The sequence below is a fragment of the Oryzias latipes genome, chromosome 6, assembly GCF_053564925.1.
Source record: "Oryzias latipes strain Hd-rR chromosome 6, Olatipes_Hd-rR_3.1".
Lineage (NCBI taxonomy): Eukaryota > Metazoa > Chordata > Actinopteri > Beloniformes > Adrianichthyidae > Oryzias > Oryzias latipes.
In genome coordinates, this window is record NC_136242.1 from 18791194 (window position 1) to 18817097 (window position 25904).

At 39.1% G+C, this 25904-nt stretch overlaps 4 protein-coding genes across 11 annotated transcripts; 1 reads left to right on the forward strand and 3 right to left on the reverse strand.

Moving 5' to 3' along the window:
* Positions 1 to 275: 275 nt before the first annotated feature.
* On the reverse strand, positions 276 to 8967 carry incenp (inner centromere protein). 4 transcript variants are annotated; one of them, XM_020703660.3, is made up of 21 exons: positions 8902 to 8962; positions 7750 to 7909; positions 7509 to 7619; positions 6820 to 7430; positions 6691 to 6730; positions 6384 to 6462; positions 6159 to 6276; positions 6028 to 6067; positions 5790 to 5877; positions 5550 to 5690; positions 5179 to 5196; positions 3882 to 3991; positions 3679 to 3799; positions 3493 to 3603; positions 3080 to 3219; positions 2211 to 2331; positions 1992 to 2078; positions 1348 to 1383; positions 1103 to 1162; positions 854 to 1010; positions 276 to 768 (listed from the first exon to the last, which is right to left on the reverse strand). In XM_020703660.3, the coding sequence occupies exons 2-21, from the start codon at positions 7887 to 7889 to the stop codon at positions 593 to 595; spliced, it is 2505 nt and encodes an 834-aa protein (XP_020559319.1). In that variant the 5' UTR covers positions 7890 to 7909; positions 8902 to 8962; the 3' UTR covers positions 276 to 592.
* A 559-nt stretch (positions 8968 to 9526) lies between these two features.
* LOC111947536 (uncharacterized) lies at positions 9527 to 13534 on the forward strand. Its single transcript, XM_023955751.2, has 6 exons — positions 9527 to 9628; positions 11527 to 11572; positions 11693 to 11784; positions 12016 to 12126; positions 12837 to 13113; positions 13255 to 13534. The coding sequence occupies exons 3-6, from the start codon at positions 11696 to 11698 to the stop codon at positions 13462 to 13464; spliced, it is 687 nt and encodes a 228-aa protein (XP_023811519.1). The 5' UTR covers positions 9527 to 9628; positions 11527 to 11572; positions 11693 to 11695; the 3' UTR covers positions 13465 to 13534.
* Positions 13535 to 18821, reverse strand: LOC101168115 (uncharacterized). Of its 4 annotated transcripts, XM_023955749.2 has the most exons (14): positions 18753 to 18821; positions 17598 to 17827; positions 17190 to 17418; positions 16521 to 16596; positions 15988 to 16265; positions 15813 to 15895; positions 15655 to 15714; positions 15374 to 15579; positions 15163 to 15262; positions 14870 to 15026; positions 14696 to 14793; positions 14256 to 14400; positions 14062 to 14179; positions 13535 to 13983 (listed from the first exon to the last, which is right to left on the reverse strand). In XM_023955749.2, the coding sequence occupies exons 1-14, from the start codon at positions 18771 to 18773 to the stop codon at positions 13694 to 13696; spliced, it is 2091 nt and encodes a 696-aa protein (XP_023811517.1). In that variant the 5' UTR covers positions 18774 to 18821; the 3' UTR covers positions 13535 to 13693. The 4 variants fall into 4 exon arrangements, with proteins under 4 accessions (XP_023811517.1, XP_078804798.1, XP_023811516.1 ...); XM_078948672.1 differs by lacking the exon at positions 17598 to 17827 and having other exon boundaries at positions 18650 to 18753; XM_023955748.2 differs by lacking the exon at positions 18753 to 18821 and having other exon boundaries at positions 17598 to 18069.
* A 750-nt stretch (positions 18822 to 19571) lies between these two features.
* Positions 19572 to 25180, reverse strand: pgghg (protein-glucosylgalactosylhydroxylysine glucosidase). Of its 2 annotated transcripts, XM_020703994.3 has the most exons (15): positions 25075 to 25180; positions 24801 to 24844; positions 24299 to 24585; positions 24000 to 24210; positions 23488 to 23923; positions 23297 to 23416; positions 22449 to 22580; positions 22257 to 22368; positions 21185 to 21257; positions 20978 to 21114; positions 20765 to 20898; positions 20378 to 20473; positions 20207 to 20304; positions 19904 to 20118; positions 19572 to 19772 (listed from the first exon to the last, which is right to left on the reverse strand). In XM_020703994.3, exons 3-15 carry the CDS (start codon positions 24540 to 24542, stop codon positions 19696 to 19698), a joined length of 2085 nt encoding a protein of 694 aa, XP_020559653.1. In that variant the 5' UTR covers positions 24543 to 24585; positions 24801 to 24844; positions 25075 to 25180; the 3' UTR covers positions 19572 to 19695. The 2 variants fall into 2 exon arrangements, with proteins under 2 accessions (XP_020559653.1, XP_004069635.1); XM_004069587.5 differs by having other exon boundaries at positions 24801 to 25120.
* Between the last annotated feature and the right edge of the window lie 724 nt (positions 25181 to 25904).

The following is a 25904-nucleotide window of genomic DNA, read 5'->3' on the forward strand; positions in this document are numbered from 1 at the left end:
TAAAGCATGACTGCTTCCAAGTAGCATAGTACGTCGCTTAGTAGAGCAATTTTAAATAAAAAAAGGTCAAGCAACTCCGAGGTACAGTGAATGCGACATTTGAATAGTTCAGAAAGTTGTAAATTACGGAAGCCGAGAAGGCCTGCCTTGCTTTTTTTGCCCGTGAGATAGATATTATCACGATATATTTTGTTCTAGAGATTCCAAAAACACACTTTTTTTCATTTCTATAGTAAATAAAACGAATTTCTTAATATAATAAAAAAACAAGACACTTTCATTCATCAAGCCAAATTTGGCATATTACTTTATTGAAGGTTAAGTTCTTAAAATATAAATCATATTTTCCTGAGTTGGACATGCCTAGTGGTTTTCTAAGAAACAACATTTATTTTATAGTCAAATGTGATATTGATTGCTGAGAGACAAATGCCTTTAAATGAAATAAACAGCTTTAACAAAGAAAAAAATAATCTGCACAGATAGATAAATCAAGAGGAGGAGGAAAGAAGTTAAACTTTATTTAAAAATAACAAATATCAAGCTTTTATAGAACAGGTTACAGTAAGAGTACTGCATTAGTGGACCAACACTACTTTGCTCCAGCGGGGGGTGAATGCCACACAGCAGAGCTGGTGCGTTTAAAATATCGAGGCTTGCTCTTGTAAAATATGTTCTCCAGTTTTGGTGGTTCAACAGTCCCAAAGTAAGAATCTAGATCAGGGGGGTTGAAGTACTGCTTCATAATTATCTGCTTCAGATAGGGACCTAGAAGAAGAACAGATGCATGTTTCTACACAGCAAACCACAGTAGAGACCTAAAGTACAACACTAAAAGTCCAGTCAGGTGTACCTTCTGCCCAGGAAGGAATGGGTTTCCTAGGAGCAGATTCGTCATCTGTGGAGTCATCACTGTTTTGGTCCATCCCATAATCGTCAAGGTTCTTTGAGGTCACCAGTGGTTTGTTGGCACCTTTTGGAGTGATGGCGTATGACTGTGGCGAGGATTCCTGCAGGGAAAAAAAGTGATGATCAGCATACAGAGGGTGGCGGTTTTAGAGATATCTAGGGGTTTTAGGAAAAAAAAAAATCCACCCATTACCACATTATAAGTCCCATTAAGTCCGCAACCTTTTTTGTCAGGTGTGTTCAAAACAGACTTCTGAAACCGTAAAATAAAGAACATGTTAAACATGAAATAGACAAATGCATAACCAACTATAACATAGTCCAGCCTGACAAGAGAGGACATTTCAAGAAACGAAAAATAGTAAAAACATAAATGCACGGGTTATTGTTACTAAAGAACAATAATAGGTTTGGTGTTCTGCAAAGCCCAGTTCTTACCTCCAAGTCCACAGTCATGTTCAGGACAGCAACAGTCTTTGTTTATGTGGAGAAGGAAAAAATAATAATCAACAGACGGTAAAAGTTTGTCATATTTTCACCCAAAAAAAAGAAAAGAAAAAAAAACCTTTCATTTATTTTACCTTAAGTCATATCTGTGCTTCCAGTTTATATATTTCAATTTTATGTTAAATGGTGAATTTATAAGTCGTTCGTAAACATTTAAGATTTGATTATCAAGCTATAATAGCAGTACATTTTCTGTGAAGCATATGTTGTCCCTTTAAAAGGACGAAGCAACTGATGCTTCGAATACAGTTTAAAAAGTACAGTTATGAAATGGCCATTAGTTTGAATGTTGACACACTTAATTTTACATAATAAAGCTAAAGTCTGAAACATGCAAGACACAAGGAATGAGTTCAATCTGATTAACAGATTTACTTCACTGCTCCAACATTTTTTCACCATGACTCGATTTCTGTGACTGGAAGCAAATCAGCCAGCCAACCACTGAAAACCCTGTCCTTTTAGGAACGAGAAAATCAACTGTTCAAACTATAGATTTGTGTAAATCCAGGGACAAAAGAGAAATGAGCCATTTGTTGGATAAGCTGCATTTTATCTGCTGACCCTGAATGTACCTTTTTCTCTGCAGCAACCTCCTTCAGCCTGGCCTCTTCTCTCTCTTTAAGAGCTTTCTCTTTTTCAGCCATCCTCTGCTGCTCCTCCTAGAGGAGGAAAGCAGAACTGCACGTTGAGGCATTGGGTTTAGAGTCACAATGCATCAATACTAGGATTCAATGGAAGAAGATGAAGCATTTTTGAAAGGCAAGGCCAACTGTTGATGATTCCCATCTTACCAGTTTTCGTTTTTCCTCCAACGCCTTCCTCCTTTCCTCTAGCTCCCGCATTTCTTTCTCTCTCACCGCTCTCTCAAGTTCTCGTTGCAGGGCAAGTGCTTTTTCCTTCTCTTTTCTCTCCCTGTTGAAAAATGACAAACATATTGGGGTTTCACCACAAAGATGTTGACAGGATAGTTTCCTTGAACCAAGATGAATAACCAGGTTTTTCAAATGTTTTGTTTGTTTCAAAAAAATACCCACTACGATTAAAATTGGGTTTTTAGCATGTGCTTGGGGCATTTTTGTCATGGTGGAGGACATATATAAATAAAATTAAGCTAAAAACGGCATTTCTGAATATTTCTTTATTTAAATCACAAGCTCCCTGCTATGCTCCATTCTCATGCATCGCCTTGCAGACGACTAATCCATGAACGTCTTTGTTTTCCTCTTCTGAGCTGGAATCTGGTTTAATAATGTACAGCTGGAAAGCTGCTATATTGCTCACCAGTTTTCGCTGCACCGATAATGTTAGGTTGGGGTAAGCTAGAGGGAGGAGTGTAAACAGATGAATGATGGGAAGTAGCTGGCTTACTCCACGCCAATTGTTCCACCTATGACTCGGAGGGGAATTTCTAATAAACTACTGCAGTTCTGCAGAAACTATGTCCTAAAAAATGACATAATCATTATAAACACTTTTTAAAAAGCTCAGAAGATGATCGAAGTGGGTCTTCACCAAGTTACATTTCTTTCTGATTCTGAACCTAAGAAACAGACAACTGAAGAGGCTTCTGTCTACAACCAGTCAGCTTTGTTTTTTTAATAGAAAATGTAATATAATGTGACAGGGTTGATGAAAACAAAGTAAGTGGGAAAGCTCAAACCTTTCAGCAGCAGCTTGCCGTTCTCTCTCCAGCTCCCTCTCACGCTCCTGCTCCCTCTTCAGCTCAAGCGCTCTGCGAACTTGCTCTTCTTCCTCTGCCTTCTTCTTTGCCATCAACTCCTGCTGCCGCTTCTCCTCCTCCTGAGTTTTTATGTCACAAGATATGATGGGAAAAGCGTGTTATTCCAGCATACATTATGCTTTCATGCCAAGTTGCCACACTAAACAGAATCTGTAAAAACAGAGTCAAATTTATCAGAAATGTAAAGTATGGAGTTGAAGCAGATGGATACAATCCAAAACAAAACCATAACCCTTCATTCTGAGCAAATATGCGTTTCCCTAAAATCTATTGCTTACAATTCTATGACGCATAAAATGTGGCACAATGTAGCAACAAGAGCACCGTCTCACCAGCTGCTGCAGTTTCTTCTTTTTGGCTTCTTCCTCCAGCTTCTTCTTCAGCTCCAGCTCCTCTTGACGCTTCATGGCCACTTTCTTCTTGGCCTTCTCATCTGCCTGTCGCTGCAGGAAGGTAAAGGCTTCCAAATGAGAACACTCGGCGTGACAAATTCAACTTTACACCGACAGACGACATACTTTGTCGTTTTTCTCGTCAATCTGAGCCATCTTTTGCTCAATCTTCTTTTTCTTTTCCTCCTCCCTCTGCTCTTCTTTCCCTTTGGCCTCCAACACCCTTCTTATCCTCTCGTCTCTTTTCCTGTAGCAGGAGGTTTTCAAAATAAAGTTAAAATCGTGCACAGCAGTCTGTTAAAATGTGTTCAGTTTAAAAGATGCGTGACCTTTTAAGTTCTTCTTGCTTCTTTCTCTTCTCCTCCTCCATTTTTCTCATCCTTTCCTCCTCTTGCTCCTGCTTCTTTTTTAGTGCCTCCAGCTTGTAACGTTCCTTGGTCTGGAAAAAAGATAAATAACAAAAAGATGCACAATAAATAAATAAAACTTACTGTCCGATAGTAATGCCTTTAGTCCAAAAACTTTAATCAGAGAAAAAAAAAAGAGTTTATTCTTGTGCCAGTGATCTATAGTTGATGATGTCACAGTAACAAAGGTTTTTTGAAAGAGAAAAACAAAAGGCATCACCGCAAAACAATCACATTTTAAGACCCACAAAAAGACACCCATGATGTCACAGCAAGAATGTGTCCCTCAGAGTGATATTAAAGCAGCCACACCTATGATCAGACCTTTAGACACTAGTGATTAAGAAAAGGTCTATGTTAAGGGGTGATGTTAGTAAAAGTGACCTTAAAAACAAACACAATTGTGAAATTGGAACAGCCCCTAACACACACCGACTTCTGCTCTCTATATTTGTACATGTCTGTAAATTGCCAATAAATGTTTCCTGATTTCTCATATTTTCTATGGAATTTAGTGTTGGGAATTTTCCTAAAGTAAGATCCATTAAAGACTCACTCCGATCATTTTTTCTATCTACAGTATTTTCAAAGCGTTCCCAGTCATCTTTTAATTATGACCGACCTGTGTCGTTTGCTAGGACATGGTTTCTGCAGAGCAGCAGGAGTTCAATAGAAATTCCCCTCCAAGTTGTGGGTGGCACAGCTGAAACAACCCCCCCCCTTCCTCCCCCCATTGCTGAGAACTCATCATTTCCATATTCTCCCACTAGCTTACATCCCCAGACACCCTCATTCTAACCCCAACTTTACCGCTGCAACTAAAATGGCGAGCAATATTGGAGCTACCCAGCCGTTTTGAGCCAGATCCCAGCACCAACGAGGAAAACAAAGACGTACATGGATCGATTTGTCTGCAGGAGGATGCACCAGAATGGAGCAGAGCATGGAGCTAGTGGTCTGCTCATTGCAACTTCTACGCCACAACGACAAGCGTTTTCAAAACTACATTTTTATTCATCTCCTCCTGATTCACAGTGATTTGTATAAAAAATTAAAAACTGGAAAATGCTATTTTAATCTTAACATGTCAAAGATGCCACATGTTAAAAACACCAGGAACACAGTTTTCACCAGAGTGGGTCTTTAACGGTGGCAGTGGGAAAGGGGCTCGTCTACAGTGTGCACTTCAATGACCACACCAGTTCCTAAAAACACTTACCACAAAACCAAGGCTCATCTGAAGGGGAAGAAAACATCCATATCAGTGGGTCACGTCATAATACGACATATTTAACCAGAGATTAGTTTAAAAACCAGAATTCCAAAGGGACCTGCTTGGTATGCTGGTACATCACCAGTTTTCCCAGTTACACCCCTTTACACTTATTAAGCTGTCAGTAGAATAATTAATGTTCACAACTAAACTTTGACAGAATTTTTTTTTAAAGTCAGAACATTAAATTTAAAAGCATAACCAGACCATGTAAAGACCACTGTGTAGGTCTAGATTAGAAAAACTGGGTTCCCCTGATAAAGTTGGGTCAGTTGTTGGGTGGTCTTGTCCGTCTGTGTGAGAAAACTCCATTTTACCTTGGAATCAATTTTCAAAGGAGTGGTGTGCTTGATGAAGGACTTGATGACACCGGAGCGGCCTAGAGAGTTAGGAGTCATCATTAGCATCTGATTCTTCTGCACCGTGTGGAGAAAAGATCTCATGCTGGGCTTGACTGCCTGCACATTAAAAGAAGAAAAACGTTCAACAAGGTCAAACAACATTGATTAGTTTTGTCCATAATATTTAACCACATAATGTAAATCTGTGCTACTCACACTCTGAGTCTTTTTGGGAGGAGATAACCTCTTTGTTGGACTGTCCTCTATAGTATCTGGTGCTTTTCGCTTAGTGCTGCGGCTCGACCTGAAGCCATTAAAGGAAACCAATAGAACAGAAGTTTCAGCATAATCACAAACATATATGCCTGTTTACAAATGTACTAGACATTAGAGGCTAAATATAAATGAATCACAGCCAAACAGTATGTGTGGAGCATGGACAAAATCTACGTACTGCCGAACTATCTTGGCTCCCTGTTGTTTCTCACCGACATCTGAGGAATGGAAGATAATCCCAGTCATTAAATCATGCAAAACAGTTAATGAAAATACAATAATAACATTTTTTAAAAGAAAAGCTCAAACCTGTTTTAACTGGAGAACTGACTTTAGGTTTACTGGTTGGCATTGATGAGGGGGCCAGCTTCTCTGAATTTGCAGCCATGGAGCGAGTGATGCGTTCAAGAGGTGCGTTTACGGGCTCCTTTGTTGCATTGAGGTCAGAAGGAGAAATACAAAGAAAATATTAAACAAAGCACTGAATTAGAAAGGGAAATCTGATACCTATGGCTGATTAAATGAGGCGTTTACCTGTGAATTATCCTCGGAGATTTCAGGCACAGCCTCTGCAGATGGAGCTTCTGCAGGTACCGGCTCGGTTTCACTATGGCTGTGAACACAACAGGAACTTTAAAAAAGGTTTATTTGTGGTAAATAGAGAGCTGCAGCACATTTATACAAGTGATGTTCATCTACAATCCAGATATGATGGATGTTTCAGCTCTGCAGACAAATACTCCTCTTAAAAAAGGCAGCAGAATTATTTTATAAACTAAAACCAGAAAGTCAGTCTTAAAGCAGCTTCCCAATGACACTCAAAGAAGATTAGATGACTTACACGTGATCATTCTCGTCAGTAGTATCCATGGGAGAGTCCTCTGGTAAAGCCAAAGCAGAAAGTGAATGATTCCCACATTTTAGAAAGAAATTAGGAAGAACGTTGCAAAGAGAACTGTTTGCTTCTTACCATCAATGTTGCTGCTACAAGTGGAGTTATTAGTGCGAGTCGCTTTTTTTTTCAGCATAGACCGCTGGGAGGCGCGGTGCACAGACGCCTGGGTCATACTGTGCCGGAGGCCAGCCAGTGAATGCCGCACCTTGAGGGAGCAGCGCGCTGAGCTCCGCCTCGTCTTCCGAGGAGGTTTGGCAATGGGGACTTTAACTGCTTTGCGCCCAGGAGAATCCTCAAGCTGTTGGACGAACTCAGCAGACAAACGCTCCTCAGAGGAGATTCTGACAACTACCTCAGGCAAGGGTATTTTAGGCGGAGACAGCGCTGCGTCACACGCTTGTTCATACGTGACACCTTCAGCATTCGTCTCGTCCTTTTTATCCACATCTTTGTTCGGGAGAACTGGCTTCTCGTTATGTGATGCTTCCGCATCATTGTCGTCGACTGAAGTGTTCTCCTCTCCTGTCACGTCTGGCTTTGTTTGTTTGTTTTTACGTGTGGTGCGTTTTGGTTGTGCTGTGTTGCTCGCTTGAGAGCTAGAACCTTCAGCGATTGGCTCCTCAGCAATCAAGTTCAGAGATTTGACAGGAGAACCACGGAGGTTGCTGCGTCTTCCCCTTGAAAATCTGTGTGGTCAGAAAGAAGAAGAAAACGTTTAACAAAAAAAAAAAAAAAACTTTTGCTCAGTAATTTAGACAACTGACCTTCTTCTTGTTTGACTTTCTTCTTGACGCCCCAAAGAGACACGCTTCCTTCGACTGTTCTTCTTTTGTGAGGGCGTTTTTGGCATCAACTCTGGGGCAGCATTAAAATCTCTGAAATTAAAAAATAATTAATTTAATATAAGAAATGTTAAAATACACACAATTTATTTTTAAATTGCAATATAAATACACAAAACTCGGACAAAATACACAATATTTCCCATCATCAAGTCAAACTCACCGAGAAAAAATGCGATTAGCTTCCTGCTGGATCTCCTCCAGCCAAACCATGTGAACATTGTCGATTTCATTCATGAACTCTTTTGCTTTGCCCTCAAACATTTGCATTAGGGAGCGAACTGATAATAATACAGAATTCATCTTGATGACCTGAAAGCAAACTGATAAACAAAGGATGGAGAATTGTTTATTTGCTTGAGTAAATCATTGATTTTGCTGGAGAAAGATGTTCCATCTGGAATTCATGGTCTTTTAAACATTTTCGACCACACTCCAAATTTTATAATATAATCAACATGCCCTAAATCATAGCTTGAAAAATGTTTTAAGTTCTTGCACAAAATAAGTTCTAGTTCTTTTACATAAAGTTTACATGGAAGGAAAACATTTTTTAAAGTTAAAATAAAAGGAAAGGTCAAAATGTGACCTTTTTAAAATTTTATTTAAAAAAATGTGACTCAAATTCGCAGGAAATTATATTATCTGGCGGTCATATTGACAGGAAAATCACCAACAAGTTAACTACAGCATGTACTACAGGCTAACATCTCACTGCTTGGGTTAAAACACGAAATACTGAATAAATATTAGGAAGACAATAATTTACCGTCAATTTTACATAAAAATAACTCATCTTAATTAAAACTAGGGCGCTTAGCTAACAGAGGTTAATAGGAAAAAAAAATCAACTAGGAAAAAACCCACAAACCGTTTATTTATAACCTTAAGCACAAAAACGAATATTTAGACTAATCTAAGCTTGTCTGGTATAATTAAAATAATGTCTTGTAGCTGGCATCCAATGACAAACGTTAGCGCATTAGCTTGCTACCGTCAGATAACAAAGCTAACATGTAAGCGAGCCGTAATACTTTTCCTTAACATCAAGGCTCGAGACCAAAAATATCATATTCATGTCTGCGCGATCCCTGAACGCTAAGCCTTCCTTATACCCGTTAGAAAATAACCACGTTAATATTCTTTAAGTGTACAAACCCGGCTACATAGAAGTCTCGGACAACAACAGTTCTCCTCCACAAATACCCGCTGAAACCGTTTAGAACGACTTCAAACCTTTCAAGCCAATCCTAAAGCTCGATGGGAGTGGGTGCTCGATTTGTTCACCGTGCTGTTCGAGAGGGGCGGCATTTACCTTAAAAGCAAAATCTGCCAATCGAGCAAAGAGCGGAAACGGATCGCAACGGAATAAAAGCTGAATAAAACAAACGGAATTTGGGGGTGGAGCTATGCCAACACGCGGATTTAAACCAACCAATTATGACTCAGTGGGAGTCAGTTTTACTCCGCCCACACATGCTCGCTTTGCAGGCAGTGAGAAATTTTGAAGTGGATTTTGGAAGGTTGGTATTATGATTTTAAAGGTCAAATTCATGCCTAAACTATTTGGCATCAAAACTGTAAAACCAGGAATCAAAACCCGAATTCTGCAAACCAAAACCCAAAATCTGCGAACCAAAACCCATAATTTGCAACCAAAACTCAAATCTGCAAATCAAAATTCATAAATTGAGAACCAAAACCCATAATTTGCAACCAAAAGCTATAACCTAAAGCGCAATCATATTTCTCAGGTGCTGATTTGTTTTCTCGCTGTTCTGAAATCGTCTTTTTGAGTTGCGCTTTTATTTTGAAATCGTCTTTTGAGTTGAGCTTTTTTTTTTTGCGGTTGCGATTCTAAAACCTGTCACACACGTAAAAACAGCGCCACGTCAGTCAACGGGAGGGGAGGCGGGACATCCCCGACAGCCAGTAGCTCATTGGCTACCGAATGACTCCGAGTCTTACGTCAGCGTCCACCACCTCAGAGCGCCAAAATCGTACCAATATCAGAGACAGTCATGGCGAACCAGCAACCGGAGGTAAGTTTTTCACATCTCAAGAACAATCAAACGTGTTCTCTGTATAATCGGAGGACGCCAGCATAGTCAGATGAGCTCCACCAGTGACTGCTAGGGAAAAAAAGTTAGATGTTGCATGATAAATCATCACCACCACTCATTGTAAAACAGTGAGCTAATGTGCTAGCTTAATGCTTACCCCCCCCCCCCCCCCCAGCAAAGTAGATGGTTTATTGATAATTATTTGAGTCTTTGCGGAGGGTGTCCGCTCCTTTTTAATGCTTTTTTGTTCTCATGTCATTACTTGTAACCATTTCCATTTACTGTAACCAATGTTCGCCTGTGCTAGCCGTGTTAGCTTAATGCTAGCGGGTTATTCCGGCTCATTTCATGACTTGTATTAATAAAACTGATGCTGTGTCCGAATAATCACCCTAACCACTAACTACTAAACACTATATAGTGCGGCACTATATAGTGTTTTGGAGTTTTAAAAGCAATTCGGACACCATGCTCGCTACTCTTATCCTTCGGGTGTTTGCTTATACGCCGCTTGACAAGGAAACATAAAGGCGCATTGCTGCCACCACTTGGTCTGGAGGGGAACTACGACTGCATTTACGCCGATTATGACAATATCTATTTTAATAACATAATAAATATGAACATATTACGAAGACTATGAATATACTGTTTTGTGATGACGAAGAACGTGACACATTGGTGTAGATTTATTGTATTTGTTCAGAAATAAACCGCCAAGTTACTAATCATTCTCATCAGGCATGCGCCCGTCGTTTTAAAAAAAATTCAAACGCAATGCATTGTGGTCTACATTTGCCAATGACGTGAGCATCGATTCACACTGGTTTTTCGTAGAGAATTCTTGGAAATTTTCGAGTGTACTCAATTTTAGAATTGTAGATTCCGACAATGTAAAATGGCGAACGCACTATATAGTACACTATATAGGGCATAGGGTGGTAATTCGGAGACAGGGTTTGTCGATTTTTAAGAGAGTGTCAGGATTGGTCATATCTAACCTAGGAGTAAGAACCAGTGAATTGTCACCACGATAAATCAAAATATGTTTTAAGATGTCAAAGAATGTATAACCTAAATTGGGTTTCTCAACATTTCTCTAGGAATTCCAGAGGGAAGTGCTGCAACGACTATTGAACAACATAGAGAGAGCAGTTTCACACCCGCTGGATTTGGGTCATCTACTTTTTACATGTACCCATGAACTGGCATTCATTCGCTCTGTTTCAAACCAAGTCAGCATTCCTGAAGATGTTTGTAATGCTCTCATAAATCTGCATGAACTTCTGACACAATATAAGCAACAGCATGGCCCAGCTGTGGAAGTTGAGTTCTTGAACAACAATGTGGGACGTCCTAAAATCATGGTGAATGAAGAAAAGTTGAGAGAATACCTTGAAACCGACTTGTCGATCCCATCCATTTCAAACCTAATGGGTGTATCCAAGAGAACGATCAATCGGGCTTTGAAAAGGCATGGATTGACAGTTAAGAGCACATATAGCAATATATCAGATGACCAGCTGGATCAACTTATTTTCAGCATCAAAAAAAGCAACCCCACTATTGGCTTTAGAATTATGAAAGGCAAACTTTGGGCTCTAGGACATCGCATTACATGGACCAGAATATGGAAATCTATGAGACGTGTAGATGGGGCGGGTGTCTCAGGCAGACTAACAAGATCTACTTTTGGATGTGTGAAGAGGCGTGTGTACAGTGTACCTGCTCCACTATCCCTAGTTCACCTAGATACAAACCATAAGCTGATAAGGCAAGTCAGATTCAATCTAATCTAAGAAAATCTGCAAGATATTATACTTCATCTGTTGCACTTGAAATAGTATAAAAAATGTTATTTTGAATTTGTGTTGCAGGTATGGTTTTGTTATATTTGGAGCCATAGATGGCTTCTCACGAAAGGTGAGGGTTTGTTTTGTTTGCCCTTCATACTATTATTTTACTAATTGTGTTTAAAATATCACCTAACTGGCATATATTTATTTCTTCCCACATTTTTCCCCTTTTTATCTCACCCCACAGATAATGTACCTGGGAGCAGCAACAAACAACAAAGCTTCAACAGCATTAGGGTTTTTTTTGCGCTCAGTGGAGGACCACGGTGTTCCTAATAGGTTTGTGACTGTCAGTACCTAAATTCTCTCTTGCAGACTTGAGAGGTGTAGAAAACCACTAAGCTTTATTTAGACCAGAACCGTGTAACTTCCTGTCACAGGACCTTTTTCTTTACAAAACGTTTTACTTTAAATGCTTGAGAGCAGAGGTGATATTTCAGTTTAGAGCAGTTCTGTCCTCTATGTTTTACTTGAAACTTAACCAGCTAATATTTTTTTGTGCATCTAAAGGGTTAGAGCAGACCAAGGTTGTGAAAATGTGGACATAGCAAGATGGATGTTTGCAGTCCGTGGGTGTGACAGAGGCAGTTTCATGGCTGGCAAAAGTGTTCATAATCAAAGGTAAGACATAGCTCCCATATAATGACTATAAACATGATTTATGATTTGACCCCCCCCCCCCCCCCCACACACACACACACAGACACACACACATTTTCTATAATCACCCTCCTATCCCCCCTCTCTAGCATCCTTCTCTCTACCCCCCCCTCCTTTTGTCCCGTCCAACAAAAACTGTTGCAAATGTAGATATGAATAAAGTTTAGTCTAAATTATAAAAGGGGTTAACTCAAAAATACACCTAGTGTGTCTGACGATTCATAACCCCTGTTGTAACAGTAAAATATATTCAACACAAAAGGCTTTCAGCTCTCATCTGTTTGCTCAGCTGTTGGACAGGACAAGTATTAAAAAACATGGCTCCCATATTCCAAGTACAGCTTTGTGAAGAATGTGTCAACTGCATTTTAACTGCGAATAATAATTTGAATAAGTAATTTAAAGAAAATGTGGGCCATAATCATAATGTTTTTAACTGTTTAGACCTGGGTCATTTTTTGGATAAAATCCAAATAAATTGAGATTTAATTTTGTACTGTGTACAATAATAAACAATGCTGCACATAAAGTTCACAACATATTTAAGATAGGTAGCAATTCTCTGTGTCCCACTGTACTTACTAGGCCATATTTGTGGCTGTACATTTCTGAAATACTCCATAACATATTGAAATTGTATTTTAAGGAGTCATTTTATGTATTTTTTACAGAATTGAACGTTTGTGGAGGGATGTGTGGATGTCTGTCACCGTCATCTACTACAACATGTTTCACTGTTTGGAAGAAGATGGACTGCTGGACCCGTCTGACAGTCGTCATCTCTTTGCTGCGCATTATGTGTTTTTGCCACGACTGCAAGCTGACTTGGAAAGTTTCATTTCCACGTGGGATAACCACTCCCTTCGCAGTGAACAAAATTTAACCCCCAACCAACTGTGGGCAATGGGCCGAGCTCAAACTCCCATCAATCCACCTGTCTATGCGCAGGTATAACAAAAACAAGCAGTTTTAACTACAATTGTGCTGTTTTTATAATGCTGTGGCAAAAAAATAGAATTTGTAAATTAACAGTCGATGCATTGTTAATATATATATTCCCATTTTAACTTTCGTTTTCTGTGTGTACAGGGTTCTGTGGACATTGGACAACAGTCTAACTCAAACCAGGCCGAGCAGGAAACGGTTGGAGTTGTTGTTCCGTCTGTGGCTTGTCCCCTCTCTGACTCAGACCTGTCCCAACTGTCCCAACTTTTCAACCCTCGTGGGACATCTGAAAACCATGGCCAAGACATCTACATTTCTGTACTAAACTATGTATGTCATCACAGCAGAATGTAAAAAACAACTACCAATATGAACAGATCTCAACCAAAATAAAATAATAAATGGTCAATAACCACCACTGGAATTTTGTATAACTTCAATTTTTTATGTTTGATCCATTAAATTCCTTTTGTTTACAAAAAGACAGTACGTTTTGCAAAATAACAAATTGTTGAAACACTAGTTTTTAACAAAAGAAATTGTTGAAACACTACATTTTAACAAAACAAAAATTGTTGAAACACTAGATTCTGTGGAATCCTGCGCCACACTTCAGAGAGATCAAGATACTCTCTTTGAACTCCTCAAAAGAGTTGAGATGAGCTGTTGGAAAAGTCACAGTTTGTGTGCAGGCACTAACAACAGGGAAGCAGATGGTGTGACCAGGCATGTTGTCAAAGCAATTGTGGTTAAAACGAACAACTATTTTAAATGCTTCCCTGTCTGATAACAAGAGATGTCTGTGAGCCTGGCCAGAAAGCCATTGCATCACACCGGGGACAGAGGGCTCGTCGTGGTCTTCGGGTTCTGCATCTTAAAAGAAAAAAACAAAACAGAATTTCAATAATTAACGAAGAAATAAAGGGAGAGAAAAATTGAGATCTAACCTACCCTCAAGTTCGAGCAGAAAATCTTGAAAGTAGTTTAAGATTTTTTTTTCTGTTAGTTGGTTGACTGTGGAGCTACTGAACTCCGGTGCAAGTCTGGACACAATGTAGTGTGAATCCACCTATAATAATGCAGAGGGTGTGTATCAATTTAAAAAGAGCACAGAGCATATTAGCTAATTAAACGGTCAAACTTACTTTCTCAATATTGCCTGCAACAAACAGACCACGGCAATGTTCTGGATTTCCTTTGATGACCTTTAAGAAGTCATAGACATCTAAGCCTTGTCGTAGCTGGCTTAGCATCGCTGTCCTTTTTGTTGTGGCATGCAAGACAATTGCCCTTACAGGAAACACAGAAATACAGGATTAGTTAAATTTTAAAACCACCACCTAATTTATAATAACTATTTCTATGGATCTTTATTTGTGAAATAATTTATTTAATAATCTATTTAATAATTACTATTTATTTGTGGAATAAACAGGAATAAAACCATACAAAGTATGTTTTTGCTAGTAATTTTCTCTGCTCTGTACCACTCATACCAGGATTATGCCAGTCTTCATAATGCAGAGGCACGTTTACAAAATGACGACAAAAAAACAAACCAGAATTTTGTTTTTTGCAGACAAACCTGATTATGCTAGCTTTATGCTCCTCATTTATTGGACCAGTGTAGCCACAATTAACAATCTGGTCTGTGAAGCTTGTCATATCGTTCGCCTCGTCAATCTGCAAAAAAAAAAGTGTTTTAGTAACAAACTTGTTTAATACCTAAATTAAATATCAAACAATAAATTGATCTTACAGCTTCAATCAGTGGTGACAACTCCAAGTCAAAGATGTCATCTTTGCTTATGGGTATCAGCTCACCAGTTGCCAGGAACTGGTAGCACCATTCTTGTAGGAAACATGGAGCTGGACCACCCTGTGCAAGGCTCGCTGCAAAGACTTCCCCTGCAACTCTTAAAAACTCTAAGTTTGAAAAATGTTCAACCAACTATGAATTTAAATATGTTTCAGTTGTACATGAAGGAAGGCCTCTACACTGCACTATTTCATTTTAAATTTCTGGGAAGAATCTGAGATAACATTACACACCTGAAGAGACCATTGTCAAGGTCATTTAGGGAATACTTTGGGATTCTTCCTTTCCCTTCTTGACCCTCAAAGAGCCTGTCACCAATCCCAGAAATCAACTCTAAAACAAAAGTAAAAAAGACATTCAAGTAGGTGATACAGAAATGCATAGGAATGCACAATAAACAATAAACAACAATAAAATGTTGTTTCATTCCTCAAACATAAGTACCTGTCAGGAACTCCACACGCAGTGCCCCAGTGTCAATTCCAGACTCTCCCAGAAAAGTAACTTTAAGAGGATTGATGGGGGAACTTCGCTTTTGTCTTTTCCAGAGCATCATACCCCGTTCCACCAACTGTTCTCGTGCCACACAAAGGCTGAACTCTTTTGTGTGGTCAATTTGGGCAGCAAGCCAACGTAAAACATCTTCCTCACTGTTCAGAAAATTACGTGATTTGGATCAAGACGTGTAAGCTTTTTATACAATTTCACAGCATATAATTACTTGCCAAGAAATCTTGTCAGAAAGTGTATCTGATGCAGTGTTGGTTTCAAGACTGTTGTCAGACCTGTGGAAATGATGAAAAAGCAGTGAATTTGACATTATGCCAAAACTATTATGCAATTAATGTTGCACAAAATGTTTAAGCTATGGAAAAGGGTTCACCTTTCTCCACAGGAACTGGCATGAATGTTTAAGTCCACAAATGGAAACGTTTCGTGGCATATGGGGCATTCACCCTCACCAGGCTGAAAATAGTATACAAAATGAGTTGTATTGATGACATGCATATGACCTTTAAGATATGTCTAATGCTCAAATATGGATAACTATTCATTACCTCTTCCTCATCAGATGAGCTTAACATCACTGGGCATGAATGTACATGGAGAGCCAGAACTTGCAGTGGAAATAGCTTTTGGCAACTTTTGCATGCTGCTTTAGGCATGCTCTCAAATTCTTTCGCTTCAGGGGGTAAAGGAGTAGTGTTGAGTTCGTCTTGTAGAGGAACTATATAAAGAGTTGCTTTACCACTGAGGGAGACCATCTTTATTTGTGCCCCTGTATAGCCTTCGCTATCTGGAGCTATGAGTATCATTTGTCTCTTTCCATTGCCACCTATAACAAATATTGACACATTGAGATTCTGAAAGAATTGCAGTTTTCCTATAAAGGTTAGGACAAATTATGTTACACAGTTAACAAAGAATTGCTTTAAACATTCAGGCTGCAAAGAAGCAACTTTACCCAGAAATTGAGTGTGAAAGTGAACAAAGTTTTATGGGTGTCTGATATTCAATTTTAGAATAAAAAAGGGAAAAATACAAGTAATAAGTAGTTAGTGTTTAGGAAGAAAAAAAACCCACACACAACCTGAGGATTTATGAAGCAGCCATCCTCCTGTTAACGCCTCCAGTTTTGGAAATGCTTCATGCAACAGGTTCTGCAGCTGAGGTAAACAAGAGAAGCATGAAATACATTTTATTAATGTTCATGAATTTTACGTGCACTTCTAATACCCATACAAAATACACAAACAAATATTGAAGAAACTTCCAAGTAATAAAGAAACCCTTTTCTATCTCAATTTTTCAGGCTTTCCAATAATTTGGTTATTTGCTGGATTTAGTAAAAGCAATTTCCAGTTGGTTTTGGCCTCATTTATATGATGGAGTCGTGCTATTGAACTACATATTATTACTGCATTACACATTAGCCTTAGCCCTGAATAATAACCATTTAAATGATCATCCAGTGACAAATTTCTCAAAAGCAGTAGTGGCAATCAATCATTTGTAAAAGGCATCTTTGTCCATCTTCAAAGTTGGGATGTTATACTAAAGTTTTTTTTTGGAGAAGTTTGACAGGACAAGAGAAACTTATTAGAACAAGTTAGATGGAAACAACCTGCTTATGACAAATTCAGAGATTCAAATTTCTTTTGTGCAAAAGTCTAATACAAACACAACAATGATAGTTACTTTATGTTACTATTAACCACCTAAATTTAGGTCTTGTGATATGGTTGTACCATAGACATACCTCAGAATGACTTAGGTTCTCTGAAAGACTGATGCTTCGTTTGCCTAGTCCAGCCTGAAAAAGTTGTAATTCCTCTGAAGGAGAGGGGGTGTACTTTAAATTTGTATTGAGCAAGCAGAAGTTGCATGAAAACGCTTTCATTAACTTGGACATTTTGCATATTTTTGAGGCACTTGGAAAACGTCTTTTTCCAGTAGCATTTTGCCTCCGGAAGAGAGCTGGAAAAGACCTGAGACAGAAGAAACCACATACTAATGAGCACTTCATAATTATATTTCTGTTTTAACATATGTCAACAATTTTAGTAATTATAAATGGAAATACAAATACTTCAATACTTCAATTTGTGACTGTAACGTTAAATACACTAAAATACTTAGGACAAAGAACTTTCAATTATAATAGAACCTGCTCATTTCCTGCTGTACAGATGTGGTCCGTTGCTGTGCTAAAAGACTCTGACTCTGTCCCTGATCACTTTGGTGTGGTGTCTGGCTATGCTGAGGAGTAGCCATCTGTTGCTGTACTACTGGACCAGGTCCCTGGTTCACCCTGTTTGCAGCTTGGCTCTGCTGTAGATTTTGCTGAAGGGCAGACACCAGGGTCTGTACAGCTGACAGTATCTCAGAGTATCCATTCTGGCGATTGCAAAAAAAAGTAGATTTACAATTTCCAATAATTCCTTCATTCATGAATAAATAAATACACAAAGAAAGAAAAAAAGAAAGAAGGTTATTATTAAACATTATGCTTTTATCTTAGGAACTTCTAGCCTACCAATGACCGCACCGGATTACACTTCTGCTTAAGAGCTCAACACAATATGCAATATTGTATAATCAACTGCCCCTGTTGATGATTTCACTGTGCTGTAGTCATGTCAAACCCGTAAAGATTGCATAAGAGCCCCAAAAAACCCACAGTAATCGTTCTAATACACCGGTCTCAGTTCGTCTGACCGTATCCTTCATTACGACTTTAATCTCCTCCAGAATTTTTTATCCACCGTGGACTTAACACTGTCGTGTATGCTCGATCCTGACACTGTCGTAAAAATCGACTTAGTTTTATCCAAACAAGTCATGAAATGACAACAAAGCAGTAAAAAAAGAGCGGACACCCTCTGCAAAGACTCACAAATAATTATCAATAAACTACCGGTACTTTTTTACGGGAGGGGGGTGGGTCAGGAAATGAGCCGGAATAACCCGCTAGCATTAAGCTAACACGGCTAGCACAGGCGAACATTGGTTACAGTAAATGGAAATGGTTACAAGTAATGACATGAGAACAAAAAAGCATTAAAAAGGAGCGGACACCCTCCGCAAAGACTCAAATAATTATCAATAAACCATCTACTTTGCTGGGGGGGGGGGGGGGGGGGGGTAAGCATTAAGCTAGCACATTAGCTCACTGTTTTACAATGAGTGGTGGTGATGATTTATCATGCAACATCTTACTTTTTTTCCCTAGCAGTCACTGGTGGAGCTCATCTGACTATGCTGGCGTCCTCCGATTATACAGAGAACACGTTTGATTGTTCTTGAGATGTGAAAAACTTACCTCCGGTTGCTGGTTCGCCATGACTGTCTCTGATATTGGTACGATTTTGGCGCTCTTAGGTGGTGGACGCTGACGTAAGACTCGGAGTCATTCGGTAGCCAATGAGCTACTGGCTGTCGGGGATGTCCCGCCTCCCCTCCCGTTGACTGACGTGGCGCTGTTTTTACGTGTGTGACAGGTTTTAGAATCGCAACCGCAAAAAAAAAAAGCTCAACTCAAAAGACGATTTCAAAATAAAAGCGCAACTCAAAAAGGCGATTTCAGAACAGCGAGAAAACAAATCAGCACCTGAGAAATATGATTGCGCTTTAGGTTATAGCTTTTGGTTGCAAATTATGGGTTTTGGTTCGCAGATTTTGGGTTTTGGTTTGCAGAATTCGGGTTTTGATTCCTGGTTTTACAGTTTTGATGCCAAATAGTTTAGGCATGAATTTGACACCATAGTTAAACTTCAACGGAATAATGTCTTGTGATCTGACAATATAAACAAAAAAATCTGCTATGTTGTTTATCACCAAACTTATTGATGTAAAAAGGTCTCAATTACATTTTTCCCAAGAGGACACATTTTTACTCAACTGAGGCTACTGTATCACTTATTTCAAAAGAATTTCACAGCATTTAGTAATTTTATTTACCAAAATTGATATTCATTAATTATTCTTATCGTTTTCTTAAAATGTATGTCATCATATTTGCACATTTCCACCTGTGCGTTGTTTAGCACACTGTCAAACAGCAGCTGTAGTTGATATTTTTGGTAACCAAATTGCTGAACTACTTGAGAGACAAAGAATACTCAGCTCTTATTCCATGAAGTTCTTTCAATATTGATTTATTAAAATGTAAGCATGCAATATTACAAAACACAAATATATAAAAAGACATGCTATGCTACTATTGTTTTGTGAATAATGTTATTCAGAGGATCAATGCTCTTTTTTCAGAAAGGCCAGCAGGAGGTTGCAGATTCCACTTTGCATATGGAACCAGGTTGTCGATGAAAAGTTACAGGTTTTCCTGAAATGACAGGTAAGGAGCATTTAGTGAAATTTGTGCTTAAACGAAGGGATTCGAATTATTTAAAATCAAATAAATAAGCCTTTGTTGCATTAAATGTTCCTTTTTATGCCAGAAGTTGTTGCTTTTACCTGGTGTAAGAGGGATTTTCATGCCGGACTCTTTCAGAACAACTTGCAGATCAAAGGTGTCATCGCTGTGAGATTGCTCTCTGAGTATGATGCAGACTTCCTCTTTCCTGAGCAGCCAGTCCATCTTACTGCCCAAATAGTTCATTCCACGAAGACACAGCTCTTGTATGTCATTGGGAAGTAGTGGGGAAAAGGCCAGGCAGTCCTTCTGAACTCTTAAGAAAATAGGTGAACGAATCAGAGACTTTGAATTGCATGTTTAATGGTTTGGCACTGAATTTGGTGAGAGGGCTCAGCACTGACCTGAATCCTGTGTAACCAAACAGAACAGCTTGCAGAAACCCCCCCATACCCGTGAGAAAGTTGACTGCGCCAGAGCCATCCGATGACTCACTCCACACCTGTGAGGACAGGTAGAGAGACTTTCAATAAATAATGATTGAAATCATAAAGAGCACAGCTGCCAAATGATACCTGGAATGGCCCCTGGATGTTCTTGAAGCATTTTTCAAGTAAAAGCTGTGCTTTCTCAGCTTCTCCCAGCTCCAGCCAGCCAATAGCAAACATACCCTTAAAGTAAAGAATAAAGGCAATGAACACAAAGATTCACGAGTCAATAGAAAGTTTTTTTTATTCTAATGAGAGCATGTGTTGTAGCCATAATTTACACATTTTAAAAGGTAGAACTTGGACTATGCACTGTAAATTTAATTTTTAAGTATTACTTGTTACATGTAGGTTTTTAGTAACGATGGAGGAATCCTGAGTGCCCTTGTAGTTTACTTATTTCCTATCCTTTTATTTACATTACAAATGTGTTGTTTTTAAGCAGCACCAAGTATGAAACACTTTATGGCTTACCCACGTCATTGCAGGGCCGTTAGGGTCAGTTACTTGCTCGTATATCGTCAGATCGTTCCTCCTAACCTCTGGAGGCATTGGAAGTCCAAGAGGATATCCCAGCAAAACCGTGTCCGCTTGCTTCACCGGGTGTCCTGCACCGGATGAAAAAATAAAATAAGACGTCCAAATGCTTGATCATTTAATTTGGTTCAATGGTGCACAAGTATTCACCTTTGGTGTAGCCATCAAACTCAGGATGGTACTGGGACTCCTGGTCAAAAGGGATTTTGATGTGTTCTGCCACTTCTTGCCATTCTTTCGGTGCGGCATCTTGAAGAAGATTGGCCAGCTCAACAGCAAATTGGAGGCTAGAAAAACAAAAGACCTTGTGGAAAACTGACATTCACAAGCTGACATCTAAAAAGCTGATACCCATACCTGAGTTTGGCCGCTGCGTTTGTGTACACAGAGTTGTTTACATTGTAGTAATACTCATCAGGGGGCATGACACCTAAATATATGAGAAGAGAAGTGGAGCATTCAGCTATATTTATTCCCAACAACTTGTTTTGAGTCCTCCAACATTCCCAAACATTTTAGATAGATAGATAGATAGATAGATAGATAGATAGATAGATAGATAGATAGATAGATAGATAGATAGATAGATAGATAGATAGATAGATAGATAGATAGATAGATAGATAGATAGATAGATAGATAGATAGATAGATAGATAGATAGATAGATAGATAGATAGATAGATAGATAGATAGATAGATAGATAGATAGATAGATAGATAGATAGATAGATAGATAGATAGATAGATAGATAGATAGATAGATAGATAGATAGATAGATAGATAGATAGATAGATAGATAGATAGATAGATAGATAGATAGATATAAATAGAGAGAGAGTTAAATATAGTTATATATATAAATAGAGAGAGAGATAGATATAGATACATATAAATATATACGGTAGATATATATAGAGAGAGAGAATTACTCTTTAAAATTCATTTCAACAATGAAAATAAAGCATGAAAAATTAATAACATTAACTGCCATAACTTAAAAATAGTTCTTGCTCTTTCCTTTGCAGTGATATATATGCCAAGACATTTCAAACAATAAAGTCTGTGTCTGTCTCCAAGCACCGTCAATATGAGACAGAGACACTTGATTGGTTAGAATCTGGACCAATCAGCAGGCTGTTTGATGGCAGATATGTCACGAAACTGGAACAAAAAAATCAAAGATAGGTAGAAAGCTAGATGAGACACAACGCATTTGAAAACATTTGAGTTGCAAACGCAAAAATATTTTTTGAAAGCAAAAATAACGTTTCTGAAAGCAAAAATAAAGTTTTTGAAAGCGAAAAAAAGGTTTTGAAAGCAAATATTTAATATTTTCATTTGCTACTTAGAAAGTTTTGTTTGCAATGTCTTGGCCTATATCACTTCATACTTTTCATCTTTAAATCTGTTTGAGAACGATCATTACCTAAGAGGTGATACATCTGATCATCTGGGTTCCAGTTTACTCTGGAAACCCAGTATTCAGCAACACCATAGACGACTTCGCTGCCACGTCCCTCTTTAAACATGGATAGATCCTGCAAGAAGTAGATGAAGTTCTTATCACAACGTTAAAAATTTTTAAAAAAAGGTGCGAATTAAAGATCAATTTAAAAACCTCCGTGAGGTAGAGATAGTGTTGGAAGGCCAGTGTGACATCTCCATTGATGTGAATCTCTTGTTGTCCGTAAATGTCTTCCGGACACACCTCTCTCCCAGAAACTGCACTCTCCCATGGGAACTTCAGCCCCTGCGGGGACAGCATCTGATCTTCAGAGTTCAAATCTAAATGTGGAGCTGCTACACGCTGCCTAAAGGGTCTTTGCTGCTTTTGGTTCACCAAACGATAAAATCAGACATTTTTTCTTCAGTTCTTTAAAGGTCTGAGGTTAAAAACTTTCTTGTAATTGTTTAACTGAATCCTCTCCGGACAGGGGATGGTGTTGTCAAAAATGCTGCAATATCAAGCTCATGTAGAACGTAGCTTTTTTGGATGAAAAAAAAAAAAACTTCAAAGGATGCTTTTCTGATTTTAGGAGTCAAAATGTTGAGTTTTTCATGTTAAAAATGACTATCAGTAAAATAAGTCACTGCTTTAGAATGATGTTGAAATCTGTTGTTGCAAAACCTTTACCATCTACCACAGAATACTGGTTAGTTTTTATAACGGAGGGCAGTCAAACCCTGGTGCTTGAGATCCTTTTGGTTTCCAGCCATTACAGTCCAATACACCTGATGATTGGTTGAATCTAGGTTCTGATTGGCTGAACACATGTGATCCAGCTAACTGGCAGCAAGTAAAGTGGCTATTGAGATTGTAGTAGAAGTTTATTAGAAATAATCTTTGGGTACATTTCTGTAATTAGCCTTTAGGGTTTAATCAAACACTGCCTCTTTTTTCCCTAGAGTTAGAAAGGAAAACGTTTTGGGTTGTAAAACCTGAGAACTTGTTAAAGTCATCATCACCTTGAAGCCCTGCTTTTGCGCGTTGTCTTTAGCCCCATCTACAGTCCCCACCCTGTACTCCAGCACTGCTCGGGCCAACTTGGGGTAAAAGAGGGCTATCCCAGGATACATCCAAATGTCCTATAACATGAAGGTTTGGATAGTTTAGAATGGACTGTACAATGAAATGGATTTATTGGCATTAGCTTCACCTGGTCCCAGAAAACATGGCCCCAGTAGTCCTGACCGTCCCCGCCGTTAGACAGCCCCCCAGGACTGACTCCTCCAAATGATCTGGAGTCATCGTGTATGGATGGGAAGGCACTGAGGAGGTAGAACATGCAACCGATCAGAGCCTTGTTGAGATCATGTGATCCCGATACCTCCACCTTGCTCTGCAGCCACAGCTCTTTCCAAGCCTTTTCATGAGACGGACGTAGGTTGCCGGTCGCCATCAGGCCCAAGGCCTCATCGAAGCTGGTTTGAGCAGAGTCCAAACTGTTGGCTACAACCAGAATGAAGCCCCAGCGAGCCTGGCTCTGCTCCGGTGGCAGCACCAGAGTGGAGGGCACAGGCGTCCAGATTAAGTGCACAGAGGGACAGGATCCTCCTGGGAACTCCGCTGTTGAGGTCTGTCCTAAAATGTAGCTGGCAGGACAGGGAAAACGGTGTGGGTGTAACAGTCTCCACTTGTAAGTTGGAAAGTTTACGCTGTGACCCTTACCTTCCTCCTTTATATCCAGGACCAGTCTCGAAAACGATGTCTTTGCTTTGAGGAGTGAATGAACTGAGCAGGTTAACAGAGACTGGCTGATCTGAGGTCACCTGGCGCTCCAGCAGAACCTCCATCACAATCATGTTTGGGTAGAATCTGTGACAGTACAAGGACTGGGAGGCTGTTGCGCTGGCTGAGGTCAGAGTGTGGGTGAAAATGCCTAGATAGTTAAAAAAAGAAAAGAAAAAATTGAGCTTACATTAAGGAACCCTTGTGTTTTGATCAGAAATAGCAGCTCTGCAGGCTACCTGTGTTGGTGTTTAGGCTGTAGATGTGTTGGACAGCATCTTCCATCTCAGCCTTCACAGCTACAGGACAGGGAACATCCGCTCTGTGGCAGTGTCCACCCTCTCCATTATAGACACCACCCATGTGCAAGACGCTGTTGAACACCCTCCAACCCAAAAGCCCGTTTGCCAGGGGAGGAAGGAAACGGGGATCCGAGGGTAAAGTGTCAGTGGTGAAGACGTAAGGGTCCAAATCAGAGGACATGGCGAGTTGGTGACTTTTCCACACTTACACAGGGACTCCTCAACTAAAAGAACAAAGAGATTCCAGTTTAAGTAATTCGATCATTCCTTCCACTTCAGCAGACTCATAGATGTCTGCACACTGTGTACTTTGACACATATGTGTCACATGGTTTGACAGAACCAAAGTGTGTCATGCAAAAAGGTGAAGTTACATTAATGAAGACATTTTCACAAGCTCAAAGAAAGCTGATTGGTTTGTGTCAGTGCTCAAACTTACCTTGAAAGCCTCAGCCTCACGTGAACAGGAAGCAGCATCAGTTTCTGCCAAAAAATAAAATAAAAAAGTAAAGGAATGTAGTGTTGGTGGTGGGGAAGTGCAGATGTGTCCAGTTTAGTTTCCAAGCAGCTTCTTCTTTACATCGTTACTTTGAAGGAGGTCAAAAAGGCTTCTCTGACTTCTGGAAGAGTTTAAATCTAAGAAGAACAAAGTGATCTAAAGTTGTTTGTAAAGTAGAGTCAAAAGGCTTTGCAGAGTCAAAAGAAGGCCTCACAGTTCTTTGTGCTGCACAGAAACTCTGGCCATGAGTGGAGGTCTGCAGGAAAACACGACATGGATTCCTCCAAAGGATTAGGCACAGATTACTTCACTCCACACCACACATTTAATTTAAGTCTTAAATACATGTTTAATACTAAGCAAAGTAACACACGTGTGCAACTTTTGCACACAATTCTTTTCATGAGAAAAAAGTAGTTTAGTGTACAATAAGGTGTACTTAGTCTATTCCAGGGCTCTGCAACCTGCTTAAAGAGCCATTTGCATCAGTTTTTTACTGGCCAAAATCCAGCAAGAGCCACAAAGTCCCACTTCACCATTTAGAAAAACACACTTTATTAATGTTTTTGTTACCATTAAACCACTCATTACAGTGTAATGTTTTTCTATAATTAATCATTTTAACTCCCTTTATATTTCAAAGCAAAACATACAAGGTCCTTTCAAAATAAGATGAACTAAAAATGCCAAACATGGCATTATTTATTATTATGACTTTGGAGAGCTTTCTTCCCTTTTCTCATTTTACTGCTGATTATAAACATGACAACATTAGTGTAGAATCCAAAGTTTAAAAAAAAGATATAAACATAATTTAAAAAAATATTTATACAGCAATAAACAACTCTGACAGTGATTTAAAAACATTTACCAGCATTTTTCTCATTGATTTTACATGTTAAAAACATAAACGACAAAACTAAAGCAACTAAACCAAAACATTATATTTCTAACTGTTTGCATTTTTCCTCAAAGGGGGTTAAAAAGAGCCACATGTGGCCCCGGAGCTTCAAGATGTGACCCCTGCTCCTTACAAATAGTGAG

Excerpts from the sequence above, each read along its gene's own strand:
- LOC101168115 (XM_023955748.2), bottom strand. The coding sequence starts at position 17,935 with ATGTTTAATAATAACCTTCTTTCTTTTTTTCTTTCTTTGTGTATTTAT. Across the intron at positions 17,419-17,597 it reads GTACAGCAGGAAATGAGCAG|GTCTTTTCCAGCTCTCTTCC; the intron begins GTTCTATTATAA and ends CTTCTGTCTCAG. Across the intron at positions 15,896-15,987 it reads GCTCATCTGATGAGGAAGAG|CCTGGTGAGGGTGAATGCCC; the intron begins GTAATGAATAGT and ends TACTATTTTCAG.
- LOC111947536 (XM_023955751.2), top strand. The coding sequence starts at position 11,696 with ATGTACCTGGGAGCAGCAACAAACAACAAAGCTTCAACAGCATTAGGG. Across the intron at positions 12,127-12,836 it reads AAAAGTGTTCATAATCAAAG|AATTGAACGTTTGTGGAGGG; the intron begins GTAAGACATAGC and ends TATTTTTTACAG. Across the intron at positions 13,114-13,254 it reads ATCCACCTGTCTATGCGCAG|GGTTCTGTGGACATTGGACA; the intron begins GTATAACAAAAA and ends CTGTGTGTACAG.
- incenp (XM_020703660.3), bottom strand. The coding sequence starts at position 7,889 with ATGAATTCTGTATTATTATCAGTTCGCTCCCTAATGCAAATGTTTGAG. Across the intron at positions 3,800-3,881 it reads AAGCAAGAAGAACTTAAAAG|GAAAAGAGACGAGAGGATAA; the intron begins GTCACGCATCTT and ends CTCCTGCTACAG. Across the intron at positions 769-853 it reads CATTCCTTCCTGGGCAGAAG|GTCCCTATCTGAAGCAGATA; the intron begins GTACACCTGACT and ends TTCTTCTTCTAG.
- pgghg (XM_020703994.3), bottom strand. The coding sequence starts at position 24,542 with ATGTCCTCTGATTTGGACCCTTACGTCTTCACCACTGACACTTTACCC. Across the intron at positions 23,417-23,487 it reads GCCATGTTTTCTGGGACCAG|GACATTTGGATGTATCCTGG; the intron begins GTGAAGCTAATG and ends TTCATGTTATAG. Across the intron at positions 20,305-20,377 it reads ACATCCAGGGGCCATTCCAG|GTGTGGAGTGAGTCATCGGA; the intron begins GTATCATTTGGC and ends CTGTCCTCACAG.